This window comes from Nerophis ophidion, linkage group LG26 (genome assembly GCF_033978795.1).
Source record: "Nerophis ophidion isolate RoL-2023_Sa linkage group LG26, RoL_Noph_v1.0, whole genome shotgun sequence".
NCBI lineage: Eukaryota > Metazoa > Chordata > Actinopteri > Syngnathiformes > Syngnathidae > Nerophis > Nerophis ophidion.
Window position 1 is genome coordinate 18,747,602 of NC_084636.1, and position 18,505 is coordinate 18,766,106.

General features: G+C 40.9%; 1 protein-coding gene and 1 pseudogene across 1 annotated transcript in view; both read left to right on the plus strand.

Moving 5' to 3' along the window:
* The window catches only part of LOC133543280 (voltage-dependent R-type calcium channel subunit alpha-1E), a 257,650-nt gene that overhangs the window by 217,373 nt on the left and 21,772 nt on the right, over nt 1-18,505 (plus strand). Inside the window, exons 38-43 of the mRNA XM_061887764.1 lie at nt 2,038-2,134; nt 14,298-14,403; nt 14,544-14,651; nt 14,743-14,843; nt 17,832-17,938; nt 18,006-18,171. Of these exons, the coding sequence (XP_061743748.1) occupies nt 2,038-2,134; nt 14,298-14,403; nt 14,544-14,651; nt 14,743-14,843; nt 17,832-17,938; nt 18,006-18,171 (685 nt within the window). The remainder of the gene's footprint in view (nt 1-2,037; nt 2,135-14,297; nt 14,404-14,543; nt 14,652-14,742; nt 14,844-17,831; nt 17,939-18,005; nt 18,172-18,505) is intronic.
* Nucleotides 5,705-5,823, plus strand: LOC133543987 (5S ribosomal RNA; annotated as a pseudogene).

Genomic DNA, 18,505 nt, shown 5'->3' on the forward strand with positions numbered 1-18,505 from the left:
GAAACGCCCTCAGGAAGGAAGTGTTGCTTTAAAACATGGCTAGCTAGCTCGCAGCTAACGTCCTGCCGTAGTCGGCAATGTTTTAGCTACTTCTAAATCACTAATCCTAGCCTCCATGGCGGCAAATAAAGTAAGTTTCTTACAAGTATCATCCCTGCAGGACAAGGAATAGCTTAACATGCTTCACTACACACCATAGCTCACGGGCGTCACAATCTAAACACGCCATGGGTGGATCTACACCCGACATCCACCGTAATGATACCAAGTACAGGAACATATCTACTTGATACGATAAAAAATATTGATGTAATCATAGTAGTAACACAATATCTTTTCCTTTTTGAAATTCCCATTTGTTTATAAACTCAGGAAATATGTCCCTGGACACATGAGGACTTTGAATATGATCAATGTATGATCCTCTAACTACTTGGCATCGGATAGACACCCAAATTTGTGGTATCATGCAAAACTAATGTTAAGTATCAAACAACAAAAGAATAAGTTATTATTACATTTTAACAGAAGAGTAGATAGAACATAAACAGACATTAACATTAAATGAACAAGTGGATTAATAATACATTTTTACAATTTGTCCTTCATAATTTTGACAAAATAATAGAATGATAAATGACACAATGTGTTACTGCATATGTCAGCAACTAAATTAGGAGCCCTTTGTTTGTTTACTTACTAATCAAAGACAAGTTGTCTTGTATGTTCACTATTTTATTTAAAGTCAAAATTGCAATAACATCTGTTCAATGTACCATAAGATTTTTTGTTAAAATAAAGCCAATAATGGCATTTTTTTGTGGTCCCCTTTTATTTAAAAAAGTATCGAAATACATTTTGGTGGCAGTACAAAAATATTGGTATCGGGAGAACATTAATCCGAAGATTGCTTCATATGTGATATAATGCAGTGGTTCTCAACCTTTTTTCAGTGATGTACCCCCTGTGATTTTTTTTTTAATTCAAGTACCCCCTAATCAGAGCAAAGCATTTTTGGTTGAAAAAAAGACATAAAGAAGTAAAATACAGCACTATGTCATCAGTTTCTGATTTATTAAATTGTATAACAGTGCAAAATATTGCTAATTTGTAGTGGTCTTTCTTGAACTATTTGGAAAAAAAGATGTAAAAAACACTAAAAACGTGTTAAAAAAATAAACAAGTGATTCAATTATAAATACAGATTTCTACACATACAGTAGAAGTAATCATCAACTTAAAGTGCCCTCTTTGGGGATTGTAATAGAAGTTCATCTGGATTCATGAACTTAATTCTAAATATTTCTTCACAAAAAAAGAAATCTTTAACATCAATATTTATGGAACATGTCCACAAAAAATCTAGCTGTCAACACTGAATATTGCATTGTTGCATTACTTTTCACAGTTTATGAACTTGCATTAATATTTTGTTGAAGTATTATTCAATAAATATATTTATAAAGGGTTTTTGAATTGTTGCTATTTTTAGAATATTTTTTAAAAATCTCACAGACCCCTTGGCATACCTTCAAGTACCCCCAGGGGTACGCGTACCCCCATTTGAAAACCACTGATATAATGGATCCAACTACAATTTTAGTGCACCTTGGTTTGACAAGAGCGTCTCTCAGCATTCTAATTTAATTTCTGTCAAAAAATGTACACTTGATGGACCTATTTAGCCATGTTCTGTAGTCCTGTCTCCTTCTACCCTTTGGATCTGGTTTATGATGTTTACTACAGGAATGCTGTGACATACAAACTATGATTTGTAGCAGATCCAGGCTGTCATCCTTTGCTCACCCTGTCGAAGGTTCCCCCTATACCTCTCATTTCTATGCCCCGCTGGCAGCATAGAAATACAACAGATCTCTCTCTGTCTCTCTCTCTCTCTCAGCATTTGAATAATGTTCTCTTTTTTATCTCCCCTATTCATGGTTTTTGCCCTTTCTTCCCCCTTTGTCCTTATTTTCCCCCTTCCCCCTCCATCTCATTTACCCACTGTCACGACCACGTGGCCCCCCGGCCCCTCAGTGGTCGCATCCATTACACCGACATGTATGAGATGCTGACAAACATGTCACCACCTCTAGGCCTGGGCAAGAAATGCCCCTCCAAGGTGGCTTATAAGGTAGACACAACCTGAGTTGCAGTTGTGTTCTTGCATCTGGGAGGATGTTTTATTTGCAAATGAATTAGCACTTCCTGTCAACTGTACGACTCGGTATTGTTCATTTTGAAACCCTTTAAGTTGTTTTCATTGGCACTGATTTAACGCTACAATAGCCTGATTTGCTTTGCTCCTCAGGAGACAAGATTCCATTTACCGTATTTTCAGAACTATAAGCCGCTGGAAAATAAACATGTTTGCATGTATTAGCTGCACCGGAATACAAGCCACAGATTTATACCGGTACGTGAAATTAGATATATGTGAATTTGAATTATATTTATATAGCGCTTTTCTCTAGAAACTCAATGTGCGTTACACAGTGAAACCCATTATCTAAATCTTTAAACTACATTTTAAACCACTGTGGGTGGCACTGGGAGCAGGTGGGTAAAGTGTCTTGCCCAGTGACCAGGATGGCAGAAGCAGAGATCGAACCCGGAACCCTGAAGTTGCTCTCCCATTCACGCCATGCTGCCCCTGCACTGCAAAAACTGTAATCTAAGTAAGATTAAATACCGTATTTTTCTTACTATAAGTCACAGTTTTTTTCATAGTTTGGCCGGTGCGACATATACTCCGGAGCGACTTATGTGTGAAATTATTAACACATTACCGTAAAATATCAAATAATATTATTTATCTCATTCGCGGAAGAGACAAAGAAAATGTCAGCAATCGTCACACACACGTCAGCAATCGTCACATACACGTCAACCAATGAGAATTCGGCGGGGTAGGGTCATGGCAAAGTGCATTGGGGGTCATGGAATGCTAACTGCTCTATGCTATATCCTACTGCCGTAGCTATTAAAATGGATAATTTCATCGTTGGCGGTAACTTATAAAAACTGAGAAGGCCTCAACAAAAGAGGCACCGAAAGGGAAATCATGTACTGCAGATTACACAATATCAAATAATATTATTTATCTCATTGGCGGAAGAGACAAAGAAAATGTCAGCAATCGTCACATACACGTCAACCAATAAGAATTCGGCGTGGTAGGGTCATGGCAGAAGTGCATTGTGGGACATGGAATGCTAACTGCTATATGCTATATGCTACTGCCATAGCTATTAAAATGGATCATTTCATTGTTGGCGGTAACTTAAAAAAACTGAAAAGGGCTGAACAAAAATTGGACCGAAAAGGAAATCATGTACTGCAGATTACAAGCTGGACGTAGTGAAATATGCAGCAGAAAACGACAAGAAGAAGCGGCGCATACCTTTGGAGTTGGCAGAGTTGTTTAGAACCGACATCGAGGAAGAAGATTTCATCGGATTTATCGATTAGTAGTGACAGATTGTTTGGTAAACGTATAGCATGTTCTATATGTTATAGTTATTTGAATGACTCTTCCCATAATATGTTACGTTAACATACCAGGCACCTTCTCAGTTGGTTATTTATGCATCATATAACATACTCTTATTCAGCCTGTTGTTCACTATTCTTTATTTATTTTAAATTGACTTTCAAATGTCTATTCTTGATGTTGGATTTTATCAAATTCATTTCCCCCCAAAATATGACTTGTACTCCAGTGCGACTTATATATGTTTTTTCCTTCTTTATTATGCATTTTCGATTTTCGGCCGGTGCGACGTTTACTCCGGAGCGATTTATAATCCGAAAAATACGGTACCTCAAATAAGGGTGATATTTGCGTATTTTCTGTCTGATAAGAACATTTTTCTCACTAAGCAGATTTTATGTTAAAGTGTTTTGCTTGTTTTTAAGGGTTTTGGTCTCAGGAAGATATTACAGCTTGTTGCTGAGATTTTATGACCTATATTGAGTAAAACATGATTGAAAATAGAATATCAGTTGATGCAAAGCTGTGTCATTAACACTCACAAGTATAAAACTACTTTTTTGAAGTAATAATTTCTTACTTCAAGCATGAAAAAAATATCATGATGCCGAGCGCATATCATTATGTCAAGATAATGGCACTAGCATTTACTTAGTTTAAGAATATTTTTCAACATATTGAGCAAAAAGGTCTCTTTTTTTCTACCAAGAAAATTGCACTTGGTATTAGTGAGAATATACTTATTTTAAGGTATTTTTGGGTTCATTGAAGTTATTTTACTTCTTTTGGAAAGTCTTGACAAGCCGAATTTTCTTGTTCTATTGGCAGGTAATTTTTGCTTAGTTCAAATAAAATACTGCTCATTTTTGTATTTTTTTCTTGTTTTTGAACACTGACAATTTTGCAGTGTGTGGCTTGAATCTATTCTATTCTATTTACATAAATAGATTATGTAAATTTTTATTTACAAACCTTAATTGTTTCCAAATGGTGCCTGTAACACGGCAGTAAAACGGCTGATGAAACAAAATACAAAAGTCAATAACGTCTTCATTCATCAATAACTGTCAATAGATGGAATTGATATTGAAATGATTTCTGAACTTAGATTTTTAGGAGTGATACTGGATGACAGTCTGACTTGGAAATCTCATATTGCACATGTACGGAAAAAGATGTCCATGGGTATTTTTATATTAAATAAGGTAAAATATGTGTTAGATTATAGGGCAATGTGTATATTGTTTTGTGCACTTATATTGCCACATGTCAGCTACTGTGTGGAAGTGTGGAGGAACACATATAAGAGTAACATAAAGGCATTGTATCAACTACAGAAAAAAGCTATAAGGATTATTCATAAAGTAAGTTATCTAGAACACACTAACATATTATTTATTATTCTGTTTTATTGAAACTACAGGAGCTAGTAAAGTTACATTGCAAACAGTCAGTGTTCAAACACAAGAAGAAAACAAACAAAAATGAGGGGTATTTTATTTGAACTAAGCAAAATTATCTGCCAATACAACAAGAAAATTCGGCTTGTCAAGACTTTCCAAAACAAGTAAAATGAGCTAACCTCAATGAACCCAAAAATAACAAGTGCACTTTTCTTGGTAGAAAAAAAGAATTTGACCTTTTTGCTAAATATGTTGAAAAATATTCTTAAATTAAGTAAGTGCTAGAGCCCTTATCCTGACATAATGATATGTGCTCGGCATCATGATTTTTTTTTCATGCTTGGAGTAAGAAATTATTACTAGTTTTATACTTGCGAGTGTTAATGACACAGCTTTGCAACAGTTGATATTCTAGTTTCAAGCATGTTTTATTCAATATATGTCATAAAATCTCAGCTAAAAGCTGTAATATATTACTGAGATAATTTAGAACCAAAACCCTTGAAACAAGTAAAACACTCTCACAAAAAATATGCTTAGTGAGAAGATATTTGCTTATTTTCTGTCTTATCAGACAGAAAATAAGCAAATATCACCATTATTTGAGATATTTAATCTTACTGAGATTTCAGTTTTTGCATCGTACAGACATTGTGTTATGTTCAAGGCAAAAAGTAAAACATTACCAGCAAATTAAAAAAAAAAAGTTTGTCATAACTTCTGAGAATGAAGCATAGAATAAAAGGTATTTTCAAACGTCAGTATTCGAGGACCAATTTAAAACAAATGTGTGGGGGGGTTAAACTAGGCTTACGGCCATACTACCCTGAGCATGCCCGATCTCGTCAGATCTCGGAAGCTAAGCCTGGTCTGACATGGTTAGTACTTGAATGGGAGACTACCTGGAAATACCAGGTGCTATAAGCTTTAGGAAGAGATAGCACCAAACGGGCTTCACGGATGCAGAGGGGTTAGTGCATCTGCCTCACAATATGAAGGTCCTGAGCAGTCTTGGGTTCAATCCCAGGCTCAGGATTTTTCTGTGTGGAGTTTGCATGTTCTCCCCGTGAATGCGTGGGTTCCCTCTGGGTAATCCGGCTTCCTCCCACTTCCAAAGACATGCACCTGGGGATAGGTTGATTGGCAACACTAAATTGGCCCTAGTGTGTGAATGTGAGTGTGAATGTTGTCTGTCTATCTGTGTTGGCCCTGCGATTAGGTGGCGACTTGTCCAGGGTGTACGCCACCTTCCACCAAAATGCAGCTGAGATAGGCTCCAGCGAACCCAAAAGGAACAAGCGGTAGAAAAGGGATGGATGGATGGATGGATGGATATTCCTTCTCAGGCATTGGTGTTTAAATGTGTGTTTAGTTGCTGAGGGCTAATTTTCTATTGATCAAAGATGCACATCAATGAAGGGGATGAATAAAAAAATTAATGAATGAATGAATTATTTCATTCATCCATTATAAATAAGAAGGGTCAACATCTGTATCAGGATTCTTCCTCCTTGTACTTTGTAAAAATCATTGAGTTTGCACAGTTTCTTAAAGTGAATTATTTCAGTAAGTTTTTTTTATATTTCCTTGCTTAATCCATTAGCGAAGAAAATTCCATAAATTAGCCACTCCTTTGTATAAACCGCAGAGTACAAAGAGCTGGGGGAAAAAAAACGTGGCGGCTTTTAGTCCGGAAAATACGGTACGTATTAGCTGTTAGCAGCTGAGAAAGATTTTCAGTTACGACATGCTGAACCGACGTGCATCTTGTCATCACACTCCTTTTATTTACATATACCTATGTATATGTGCATGTGTCTCCTGCCACAGCCCAGCATTGCATCAGCGTGCCTGAATACATGCGACAGACATATAGCATCTGCATGTTTGTGTGTGTGTGTGAGCAAGCCTGCAAGCATGTTTGTACCAGCAATTCTGCTGAATACACATGAAACAAATACAAATGTAATATCGTGCAAAACACCTTTCATTTCAGCAATTCAACGTCAAATTTGAATCTGGTATAAACTCATTCCATGCAAAATGAGATATGTCACACCTTATTTTTTTTAAAATAATTTTCATGATCATGGCTTACGGTTACTCAAGTCCGAGTCCATGGTTCTCACCCAGAAAAGAGTGGAGTGCCATATCCGGGTTGGGGATGAGACCCTGCCCCAAGTGGAGGAGTTCAAGTCTTGTTCACGAGTGGGGGAAGAGTGGATAGTGAGATCGACAGGCGGATCGGTGCGGCGTCTGCGGTAATGCGGATGCTGTATCGATCCGTAGTGGTGAAGAAAGAGCTGAGCCGGAAGGCAAAGCTCTCAATTTACCAGTCGATCGACATTCCCATCCTCACCTATGGTCATGAGCTTTGGGTTATGACCGAAAGTACGACATCACGGGTAAAAGCGGCCAAAATAGGTTTCCTCCGCCGGGTGGCGGGGCTCTCCCTTAGAGATAGGGTGAGAAGGTCTGCAATCCGGTAGGAGCTCAAAGTAAAAAGCCGCTGCTCCTCCACATCAAGAGGAGCCAGGTTCGGGCATCTGGTCAGGATGCCCCCCGGACGCCTCCCTAGGGAGGTGTTTAGGGCACCTCGTACCGGTAGGAGGCCACGGGGAAGACCCAGGACACGTTGGGAAGAATATGTCTCCCGGCTGGCCTGGGAACGCCTCAGGATTCCCCGGGAAGAGGTGGACGAAGTGGCTGGGGAGAGGAGAGTCTGGGCTTCCCTGCTTAGGCTGCTGCCCCCACGACCCAACTTCGGATAAGCGGAAGAAGATGGATGGATGGAAGGCTTACGGTTTTTGAAAACACAGCACTTTCTGACATTTTCAATTCAAAGTTTGCATAAGCTGTGAGCCATGATCATCAAAATCATATTAAAAGAAGACTTAAAATATCTTAAGTTCCATGTTATGTGCCTAGGTCCTGTGTTAGTTTCACCTTGTAAATCTAATTGTTAGGGGGAAGAAAAAAAATGGAACAATTTCCCTTGTGGATCATTAAAGTTTGTCTAAGTCTAAACAAACTTTGCACGATATGCATTTTTTTCATTAATTCCATCTGTATATGCAAGATTCTACTTACAAAAGCTCAGAGATGCCATGGGAATGTAAACTGTATTACCAGCTGTACACTTAACTACTGCCTGGAGTTGGCAGTTTTCACTTACTGATTGACTTCAGAAAAGATAACTGTAGTAAAAAAAAAAATGTTGCTAAAATGTGAGCTATGTACTCACAATTGTTGATTTGTCATGTCAACATGATAAACATAGTTGAATTTGTCCATCAACAATAAATGCATTCACAACTGGAGGAGAATTAACGGCCTGATTTACTAAAGGTTTGCATGCACTAAAACACGTGCAAATTTAATAGCACTACTAAATGGGTGCAAAGTGGATTGTGCCTCTTAAGTGAGCAGAATAAGGCCTACAATCCATTTTGCGTCTTTGTCTTCATTATTATGCAGAATATATGGGGATCAGCAAAACGTCCATAATACCGGGAGGAGAAAATGCAAATATATCCAACTGCACGTGCAATGTGATTTATCAACATTCATCACTGATCTGGGAGCTCTATTTTGCATTCTATATAGCACGTGTGGAAAAAAAAGGCACTAAATGACCATTGGCATCCTCCATCCTATGTGTTTGTTTCAAGTTATTTGGACAATCATAAATAAAAAATATTGGGCACATCATCTAATCAGCATCATCATTTTCTAATTTCATAACTCCTAGATGACTTAAAAGGCTGAGAAAAGTAATTTAATTGACTGTCCTTTAGAGTTTTTTTCGTTAATGACGTTCGTTTCACATACAATTATTAACATACACCCTCTATGAAAAGCACTTCTTAAAGTATGCCGTAGAAGTTGCCTCCTAGCAGTTCTACTGCACACACGGCACAGGAGCCAAGCGTGCAGTTTTAACAAAGTTTTATTCTGCAAAGATTTTTGTCAAAGTCTTTCTCCAGCAAAACGAGACTTTTCATTCACGTCCGTATCCTCTCTCTCCTCTTGCTCTCGGCCGCCTAGCGTCAGCTGTGTTTCACCATCAGCACATGCCCCGCCCCATCCAATGGTGCACGTCCTCAGTAGCACAGACAGAGGCGGTGACCTTTGCTCCTGCAGGTGCAATGGCCACACCTCCCTCCACATATGCATTTTCTGTGTAGTGGGCACAATAGTGCAGACTCCCTCCCATGCACTTTCATCGGTTAAAATAAAAAAAAGTGTGGTGTAAATGTATACCACAGGTGTCAAACTCAAGGCCCGGGGGTCAGTTCTGGCTCCCCACATCATTTTAGGCAAAAACCTGAAAAAAAGGGTTTCAATAAAGTACCTATTTATTTATATTTTTTTTACTAAATGCATTTTTTCTTTCAATTTTGACAAAAAAAAAAAAGCGTATTTCAAAGTGTAATATTTTTGGATCATGCCAATTACATTATTGCATACTGTATTGCAAAACAATTTTTGTACATTAAAAACAAACAGTTAAATATCTGCGTGTCACCTATATTTTTTATTTTAAAGCAAGTTATGCATAAAAAATCAAATGCATTTGCATTTCAATTAATCATGATTAATCACTGGCTAATACCCACATTATTATGCCATATGTGTTATGTGGCGCAGTGGGAGAGTGGCCGTGCGCAACCCGAGGGTCACTGGTTCAAATCCCACCTAGAACCAACCTTGTCACGTCCGTTGTGTCCTGAGCAAGACACTTCACCCTTGCTCCTGATGGGTGCCGGTTGGCGCCTTGCATGGCAGCTCCCTCCATCAGTGTGTGAATGTGTGTGTGAATGGGTAAATGTGGAAGTAGTGTCAAAGCGCTTTGAGTACCTTGAAGGTAGAAAAGCGCTATACAAGTACAACCCATTTATCATTTATTTATTTATATGACTGTCAGGTTCAAACACTGATGACATCTATTAAACAAGACAAGAAGCAAAGAATTAAACACAGACAGAATTAAATTTGGCTCAAATTGAGGACAGACGCCTGGACAGTACACCCCTGTACAGTGTCTCAGCACCGCTCTGGCGAAAGATTGTACGCTACATCTTTTTATTTGGACTTTCCCCGATTATATGGCAACAGCTGTTTCCAAGGTACGAGGGTCGTGAACAGTTCACAGGAAAGGTTGTAAACGGTTCACAGAAAAGGTCGTAAAACAGTTCAAAGAAGCGGTGCCTGGAAGGGAGTCTGGTCCTGCTTCCTCTTTGGTTTTGTTGTTCTTGGGTCAAGACAATATATTTCTGTTGATTATAATACATGAAAGAAACAGAACACCTTCATGTTGCTTCCCCCCCTACACAGTGGAGTTTTACAAGCCCTCTTCTTGGTAGGTTCAAAGACATGTTTTTGTTTTCTTGCCGGGAAATCAATGTAACACAAAGTTTTTGTGATAACTTAGATACAATTATTCTAATGAGAACTTTAATCATATTTTTTTTTTTCATTTATTAGGTATTATATTTTATTTTTCTACAGTGTGCTTGTATACTGGATGTTTAAAATGTTTTTATGTTTTATATAATTTGTGTTTGCTTGTTTCATTCTGTCTTGAATCACAAATGTCTGCACAACTATTTTACCTCTGGGTACCATTAAAGAAACCTTGACCTTGATCTAGACCTTGCATGCATAATTTAAATTAATTTTTAAAAAGCGGGCCTTTGAAAGCAGCCATTACTGCGATCTGGCCCTCAATTAAAATGAGTTTGACACCCCTTATGTAGATACACCGCCATCCATCCATCCATCCATCCATCATCTTCCGCTTATCCGAGGTCGGGTCGCGGGGGCAACAGCCTAAGCAGGGAAACCAAGACTTCCCTCTCCCCAGCCACTTCGTCTAGCTCTTCCCGGGGGATCCCGAGGCGTTCCCAGGCCAGCCGGGAGACATAGTCTTCCCAACGTGTCCTGGGTCTTCCCCGTGGCCTCCTACCGGTTGGACGTGCCCTAAACACCTCCCTAGGGAGGCGTTCGGGTGGCATCCTGACCAGATGCCCGAACCACCTCATCTGGCTCCTCTCGATGTGGAGGAGCAGCGGCTTTACTTTGAGTTCCTCCCGGATGGCAGAGCTTCTCACCCTATCTCTAAGGGAGAGCCCCGCCACACGGCGGAGGAAACTCATTTCGGCCGCCTGTACCCGTGATCTTATCCTTTCGGTCATGACCCAAAGCTCATGACCATAGGTGAGGATGGGAACGTAGATCGACCGGTAAATTGAGAGATTTGCCTTCCGGCTCAGCTCCTTCTTCACCACAACGGATCGGTACAACGTCCGCATTACTGAAGACGCCGCACCGATCCGCCTGTCGATCTCACGATCCACTCTTCCCTCACTCGTGAACAAGACTCCTAGGTACTTGAACTCCTCCACTTGGGGCAGGGTCTCCTCCCCAACCCGGAGATGGCACTCCACCCTTTTCCGGGCGAGAACCATGGACTCGGACTTGGAGGTGCTGATTCTCATTCCGGTCGCTTCACACTCGGCTGCGAACCGATCCAGCGAGAGCTGAAGATCCCGGTCAGATGAAGCCATCAGGACCACATCATCTGCAAAAAGCAGAGACCTAATCCTGCGGTTACCAAACCGGAACCCCTCAACGCCTTGACTGCGCCTAGAAATTCTGTCCATAAAAGTTATGAACAGAATCGGTGACAAAGGACAGCCTTGGCGGAGTCCAACCCTCACTGGAAATGTGTTCGACTTACTGCCGGCAATGCAAACCAAGCTCTGACACTGATCGTACAGGGAGCGGACCGCCACAATAAGACAGTCCGATACCCCATACTCTCTGAGCACTCCCCACAGGACTTCCCGAGGGACACGGTCGAATGCCTTCTCCAAGTCCACAAAGCACATGTAGACTGGTTGGGCAAACTCCCATGCACCCTCAAGAACCCTGCAGAGAGTATAGAGCTGGTCCACAGTTCCACGACCAGGACGAAAACCACACTGTTCCTCCTGAATCCGAGGTTCGACTATCCGACGTAGCCTCCTCTCCAGTACACCTGAATAAACCTTACCGGGAAGGCTGAGGAGTGTGATCCCACGATAGTTGGAACACACCCTCCGGTCCCCCTTCTTAAAGAGAGGAACCACCACCCCGGTCTGCCAATCCAGAGGTACCGCCCCCTTCTGTAGCCGAGGATCGGACCGCCAAGTGCCCTGCCTTCGGCTGTCGCCCAGCTCACAATGCACCCGACCTCTATGGCCCCTGCTATGGGTGGTGAGCCCATTGGAGGGGTGACCCACGTTGCCTCTTCGGGCTGTGCCCGGCCGGGCCCCATGGGAACAGGCCCGGCCACCAGGCGCTCGCCATCGTGCCCCACCTCCGGGCCTGGCTCCAGAGGGGGGCCCCGGTGACCCGCGTCCGGGCGAGGGAAATCTGGGTCCATGGTTTTTCATCTTCATAAAGGTCTTCGAGCTGCTCTTTGTCTGATCCCTCACCTAGATACACCGCCGTGCTTCTAAAAATGTCCAAAAAAAGTGGTAGATGTCTGCTGCTTGTTTGAAAAAATAGCAAAACTCCAGAGGTAAGAGCATGATAATATAGGAATGTGCAGTAAATGAGAGGTTATTTTAGTCTTTATTTGAAGGGATAATGCACAGAGACATTAAGCTCAAACACAGATGTGTTCTGCACCAGATTATAGCTAAACATCTGCAGTCCCTGGTTACTTAAATTAAAAGTGATACAAAAAATATGCAATAGAATTCTAACAATACAATTATACTATAGCATATAATCCACGTAAGAAAAGTCATAAAAGGCCCTTTCATTGACACATATTATATAATACAACCACACCATATTTACATTATAACACATAGACAATACATGCTCTTGTTCACATCTGTCATCATTTGTAAAAACAACCATGATCTAAACAGACACACCTCACATCTGACAACACTTTGTCATACGTAAATGTAATGCCCATTAAATTGACATAACATAGTGCCCACCTTAGTGACCGTGTGAGCAGCTTTGATTGCTCCAAACCCACTAATTAACTTCAATTGTGAATAAACAGTAATCTGTTAGACTGTTCAAGTTCATTATGAGGCTGTTCCATTTCTTTATCGCTTTATATGAAAAGGCCGGTGGGACATGGGTGAGTGCATGTGCCTCACAATACGAAGGTCCTGAGTAGTCCTGAGTTCAATCCCGGGCTCGGGATCTTTCTGTATGGAGTTTGCATGTTCTCCCCGTGACCGTGTGGGTTCCCTCCGGGTACTCCGGCTTCCTCCCACCGCCAAAGACATGCACCTGGGGATAGGTGGATTGGCAACTCTAAATTGGCCTTAGTGTATGAATGTTGTCTGTCTATCTGTGTTGGCCCTGCGATGAGGTGGTGACTTGTCCAGGGTGTACACCGCCTTCCGCCCGAATCCAGCTGAGATAGGCTCCAGCACCCCCCGCAACCCTAAAAGGGACAAGCGGAAGGAAATGGATGGACGGATGGATGAAAAGGCTGAATGTGCAAAATCAATAAATCAATGTTTATTTATATAGCCCTAAATCACAAGTGTCTCAAAGGGCTGCACAAGCCACAACGACATCCCCGGTTCAGATCCTACTTAAAAACTCACAACCCAGTGGGATGTCAATTTGAATGACTATGAGAAACCTTGAAGAGGACCGCAGATGTGGGTGACCCTCCCGCCCCCCCAGGGAGGACCAAATGCAATGGACGTCAAGTGAGTCAAGCATTACAAGTACATTGTGAAAGTCCAGTCCATAGTGGATCTAACATAATAGTAAAAGAGGTTTTTGATCTGGGTACGCTACACTGCCCCCTGAGGCTTGTGTGTTTCAAGTCGTCACAGCCAATGTAAACTGGACAAAGTGATTGAGTGACGCTGGTGCAATTATTTAGGATTTGAAGGGCAATTTGTATTGATGTTGATGTTAGCAAAATGTAACAATTTATATTATTGGAGAAGTAAACAGTAATGGTGGTGTTGTGGTTTTCGGCCAAGGATTTTGAGTTATTGTGTCGTTCGGGGGATGTAGTACACGCAAAATCCTCATTTAAAAAGGCGGTCCGTGCCACTTTTCAATTGCACATGCAGTGTTAATAGATCACACCATGAATTGATTGACATGGACCCCGACTTAAACAAGTTACCATTTAGTGGTCAATTGTACGAAATATGTACTGAACTGTGCAATCTACGACTAAAAGTTTCAATCAATCAATCACATGCAACACAAATTCACAATTGTATAGATTGCACACTTGTAGCACGTGGTATTTGGATCTTAGTAAATCAGGCCCTACATTCTTATCGGCACTTCTGAGCTTTAAAACAAAGTTTTCTATGTTGCCTGTCTTGCTAATTACAATGACACATGTTTGACAGAGACTAGTCCTGATGAACATGCCTGTGGATGAGGATATGTCCGTGCACTTCACGTCCACCCTCATGGCCCTCATCCGCACCGCCTTGGAGGTCAAGATAGCCGGAGGTTAGACGAACGATCCATAAATTCACACTTGCATCAAGCTGATCAGTCCCTGCTCTGTATAACATATCAAAATGCATTTGCAGAAGAAGAAAATAAATGTGCCATCTGCTACCTGGAATTTGTGTTGCTTTAATTTCCAGGAGGGGAGGATCGCAATCAGATGGACTTGGACCTTCAGAAGGAAATTAGTGTCATCTGGCCTCACCTCTCTCAGAAGATGCTGGACCTGCTGGTTCCCATTAACAAAGGTGACGCTCAGACAAAAACATATGTATTATATAACAGTGACAGTAAAATGTTTTAGTTTTTTTCGTCTCGTGTTCCACCTTTTTTTCTCAGCGAGTGACATGACCATTGGCAAGATCTACGCCGCAATGATGATCATGGACTACTACAAGCAAAGCAAGGCCAAAAAGCTTCGGCAGCAGCTGGAGGAGCAGGTATAGTACAGGCCAAACGTTTGGACACACCTTCTCATGCCTATGCATGTTCTTTATTTTCATGACTATTTACATTGTAGATTGTCACTGAAGGCATCAAAACCATATTCATTTTATTTTTCTATAAATTGTGTAAGCGTCCTGGTGGCCATGGTCTGATGACCTCCTGGTGCAGATGGCTTCTGTGATAGTGCTTACTCACATGTGTCCTCTGTACTCAGCCATGCAATCATTTGTCCATAAAGATAGATTTGGGCGGGTGGCGGTTAAACCATCCGGAAATATTTGATATACATGGTTCTGGGATCGGTATCCTTTACCCTTCAAAGAGACATTTAAGACCCGTGTCACAAAGCGAAGAAGACAATAGGAGACGCTAGTATTCTCTAGAATGACTGCCGGTGTCAAGCGAAATAAAAGCCCAAGTGTGTCGGGGCATGTATTTAGCGCTTTAAGAGGGAAATATATGCCCACCCTATTGTATATAGTGTGTATGGGACGGCTTGCCAAATAATTGCCCCTGTGGATTTGCTGATATTGTTAGCTAAAAGAAAAACAGTACCATACCAAAGTTACTGTGATATATATGGTCTTAGGCTATTAAATATGGAGAAACAGCAGGATGAAACAACTAAGATCAGATGTTTTAATTTTGGTGAGTTAAGCTTTTAAAAATAGAGAACGGTTTCCCTCTCGCTACACACACGTTGGTTTGTCAATGACGCCTCCCTGCCAAAAACTGCCCGGCGCACCTGTGGATTGCACAGGTGCGCGCATGCGTACACCCCCCATGAGCACCTATTTCGACTGGGCACACATTTCGCTTGACACTGGCAGTCACCCAGATAATAAGTATTAATCCGTGCTATGAAGCCATTCGCTTTGTCGCCTTCTACAGCATGTACGCTCTGCTTGTCAGTCCAGCAACATGTTGTGTGTGGCTTCCGCAGCAACACGCACACGACTGCAAGGCATACTGGGTGACACAGAGTACACTAATGGTTGTGATATAAACAATTTTAACACTCTTAGTAATATGCGCCACGCTGTGAAGCCACACCAAACAAGATTGACAAACACATTTCGGGAGAACATCCTCCCAGTAACACAACATAAACGCAACACAACAAATACCCAGAATCCTTTGTATCCATGAAAAACCTGACTATTTTATACACCCCACTAGCAGCAAACCCCTGTTTAATGCCTCGCTGGATGCATTAAACAATGTAACAAGGTTTTCCAAAATAAATCAACTCAAGTTAGGGAAAAAAAATGCCAACATGGCACTGACATATTTATTATTGAAGTCACAAAGTGCATTATTTTTTTTAACATGCCTCAAAACCGCAGCTTGGAATTCGGGACATGCTTTCGCTGAGAGAGAATTAGGAGGTTGAGCTGGGCGGGATTGGGAGGGCGGGGTTGAGGTGGGGGGTGGGAAAGGGGATGGCAGGGTGTGTATATTGTAGCATCCCAAAAGAGTTAGTGCTGCAAGGGGTTCTGCATATTTGTTCTGTTATGTTCATGTTGTGTTGCGGTGCTGATGTTCTCCAGAAATGTGTTTGTCATTCTTGTTTAGTGTGGGTTCAAAGTGTGGCGCATATTTGTAACAGTGTTAAAGTGTGACCTGTATGGCTGTTGACCAAGTATGCCTTGCATTCACTTGTGTGGGTCAAAAGCTGTAGATATTATGTGATTGGGCTGGCACGCAAAGGCAGTGCCTTAAGGTTTATTGGTGCTCTGTACTTCTCGCTACGTCCATGTACACAGTGGCATTTTAAAAAGTCATACATTTTCCTTTTTGGAACCGATACCGATAATTTTGAAACCGATAATTTTCGATATTACATTTTAAAGCATTTATCGACCGATAATATCGGCAGTCCAATATTATTGGACATCTCTAGTACTTAACAAAAAAAAGCTGAAATAACTAAAAACTTGTTTTATATTCTAGTTTCTTCAAAATATCAATCAATCAATGATTATTTATATAGCCCTATATCCCCAGTGCCTCAAAGGGCTGCACAAACCACAACACAAACCACCCTTTGCTATGATTGCTCTGATCTTTATACGAAGTAAAACTTTGGAACAAACCGGACTTACAACACAAGCAATGCCAAACTATTAATCGATTTAAACTGTTATACAAACATCGGGTCTGGTTCTATTATAAAGATGAGGGTCTTTAATTTGACCTGCTGTTGTACTCTGTTTTAACGTGTACTCAATGTTTCCCTACCATCATTGCTATGTTGTCCATTACCATTAATGGTATTTTGTCTATTACCATTGTTGGTATGTTTATTCTTCCTACATGGTAATGCCACCATGATAAAACATTTGTATAATCCTTAAACAAAGTAACAGTGAAACTCAATGTATTAATCACTGAATGGAGAACTGGGGGTGGGATTAAATAGGTTATCTTCTTCCCCACTCCCTTTCAGGCCAAACTGGACCATCATGCTTCACGCTCACATACTGTACATTACCTTTTGCATTATATTAATTTATATTATTACCTGTTGTCCACCTTGTACTTTTTGTTTCATGTCATTGCCTGAAATAAATTAAAAATTAATTACGGCTTTGCACACTCTTGGCATTCTCTCGATGAGCTTCAAGAGGTAGTCAAGAGAAAGGGTTTTCACTTCACAGGTGTCATAGTTTTGATGCCTTCAGTGAGAATATATAGTCGTGAAAATAAAGAAAACACATTGAATGAGAAGGTGTGTCCAAACCTTTGGCCTGTACTCTATATACACATTTTATTCTTCTTTTAACATTTCCATTTCCTTACTGTCATAGTTGGGCATTCAAGCTCATAATATACCATAAGAAAAGATTTGAGCACTAAGAAAAGTGATATAGAAAATGAATTATGGATGCTCTGTACATTAGCTGTAAAGTCATCAGTTTGCTTTTAGACTGATTTTATCTTTTAATTTCCTTTTTCCTCTTCTCCATTTTACTCCACAGAAACATGCTCCCATGTTCCAGCGTATGGACGCCTCCTCTTTGCCGCAGGAGATTATCTGTAATGCCAAATCACTGTCCTTCCTCAGACACAGTGCAGGATCAGCTCTGTAAATATGCTGCCGCCATTTCTTATGCAAATGTACGTGCATCTGATGTTGCTCCGTCCTTCTCCAGCACCAAAGGAGGCTTCGTGGCCCTGAGCCCCATTTCCCCCCAAGAGATGATCTCGCAGCAGCGGCCTTGCTCCAAGGCGGGAGAGGAGGAGAGTGATGATTACTACTCACCGTATCACCCTTATCACTTCCCTTATCATCACCATCACCACCATTTAAACACACTGGTAGTGTACACTTTTTGCTTTAGTAGCGCCACATTTACTATGAATTGATTAACGTGGACCCCGACTTAAACAAGTTGAAAAACTTATTTGGGTGTTACCATTTAGTGGTCAATTGTATGGAATATGAACTGTACTGTACAATCTACTAAATAAAGTTTCAATCAATCAATCAATTAATCAGCACAATATACCGTATTGACCCATATACAGAACCTTTTATTTTCTTGGAAAAAAGTCTGGAAAAAAAAGAATATCCATCCATCCAATTTCTATAGAGCAGGCCTGGGCAATTATTTTGATTCGGGGGGCCAAATTTAGAGAAAACAATGTTTCT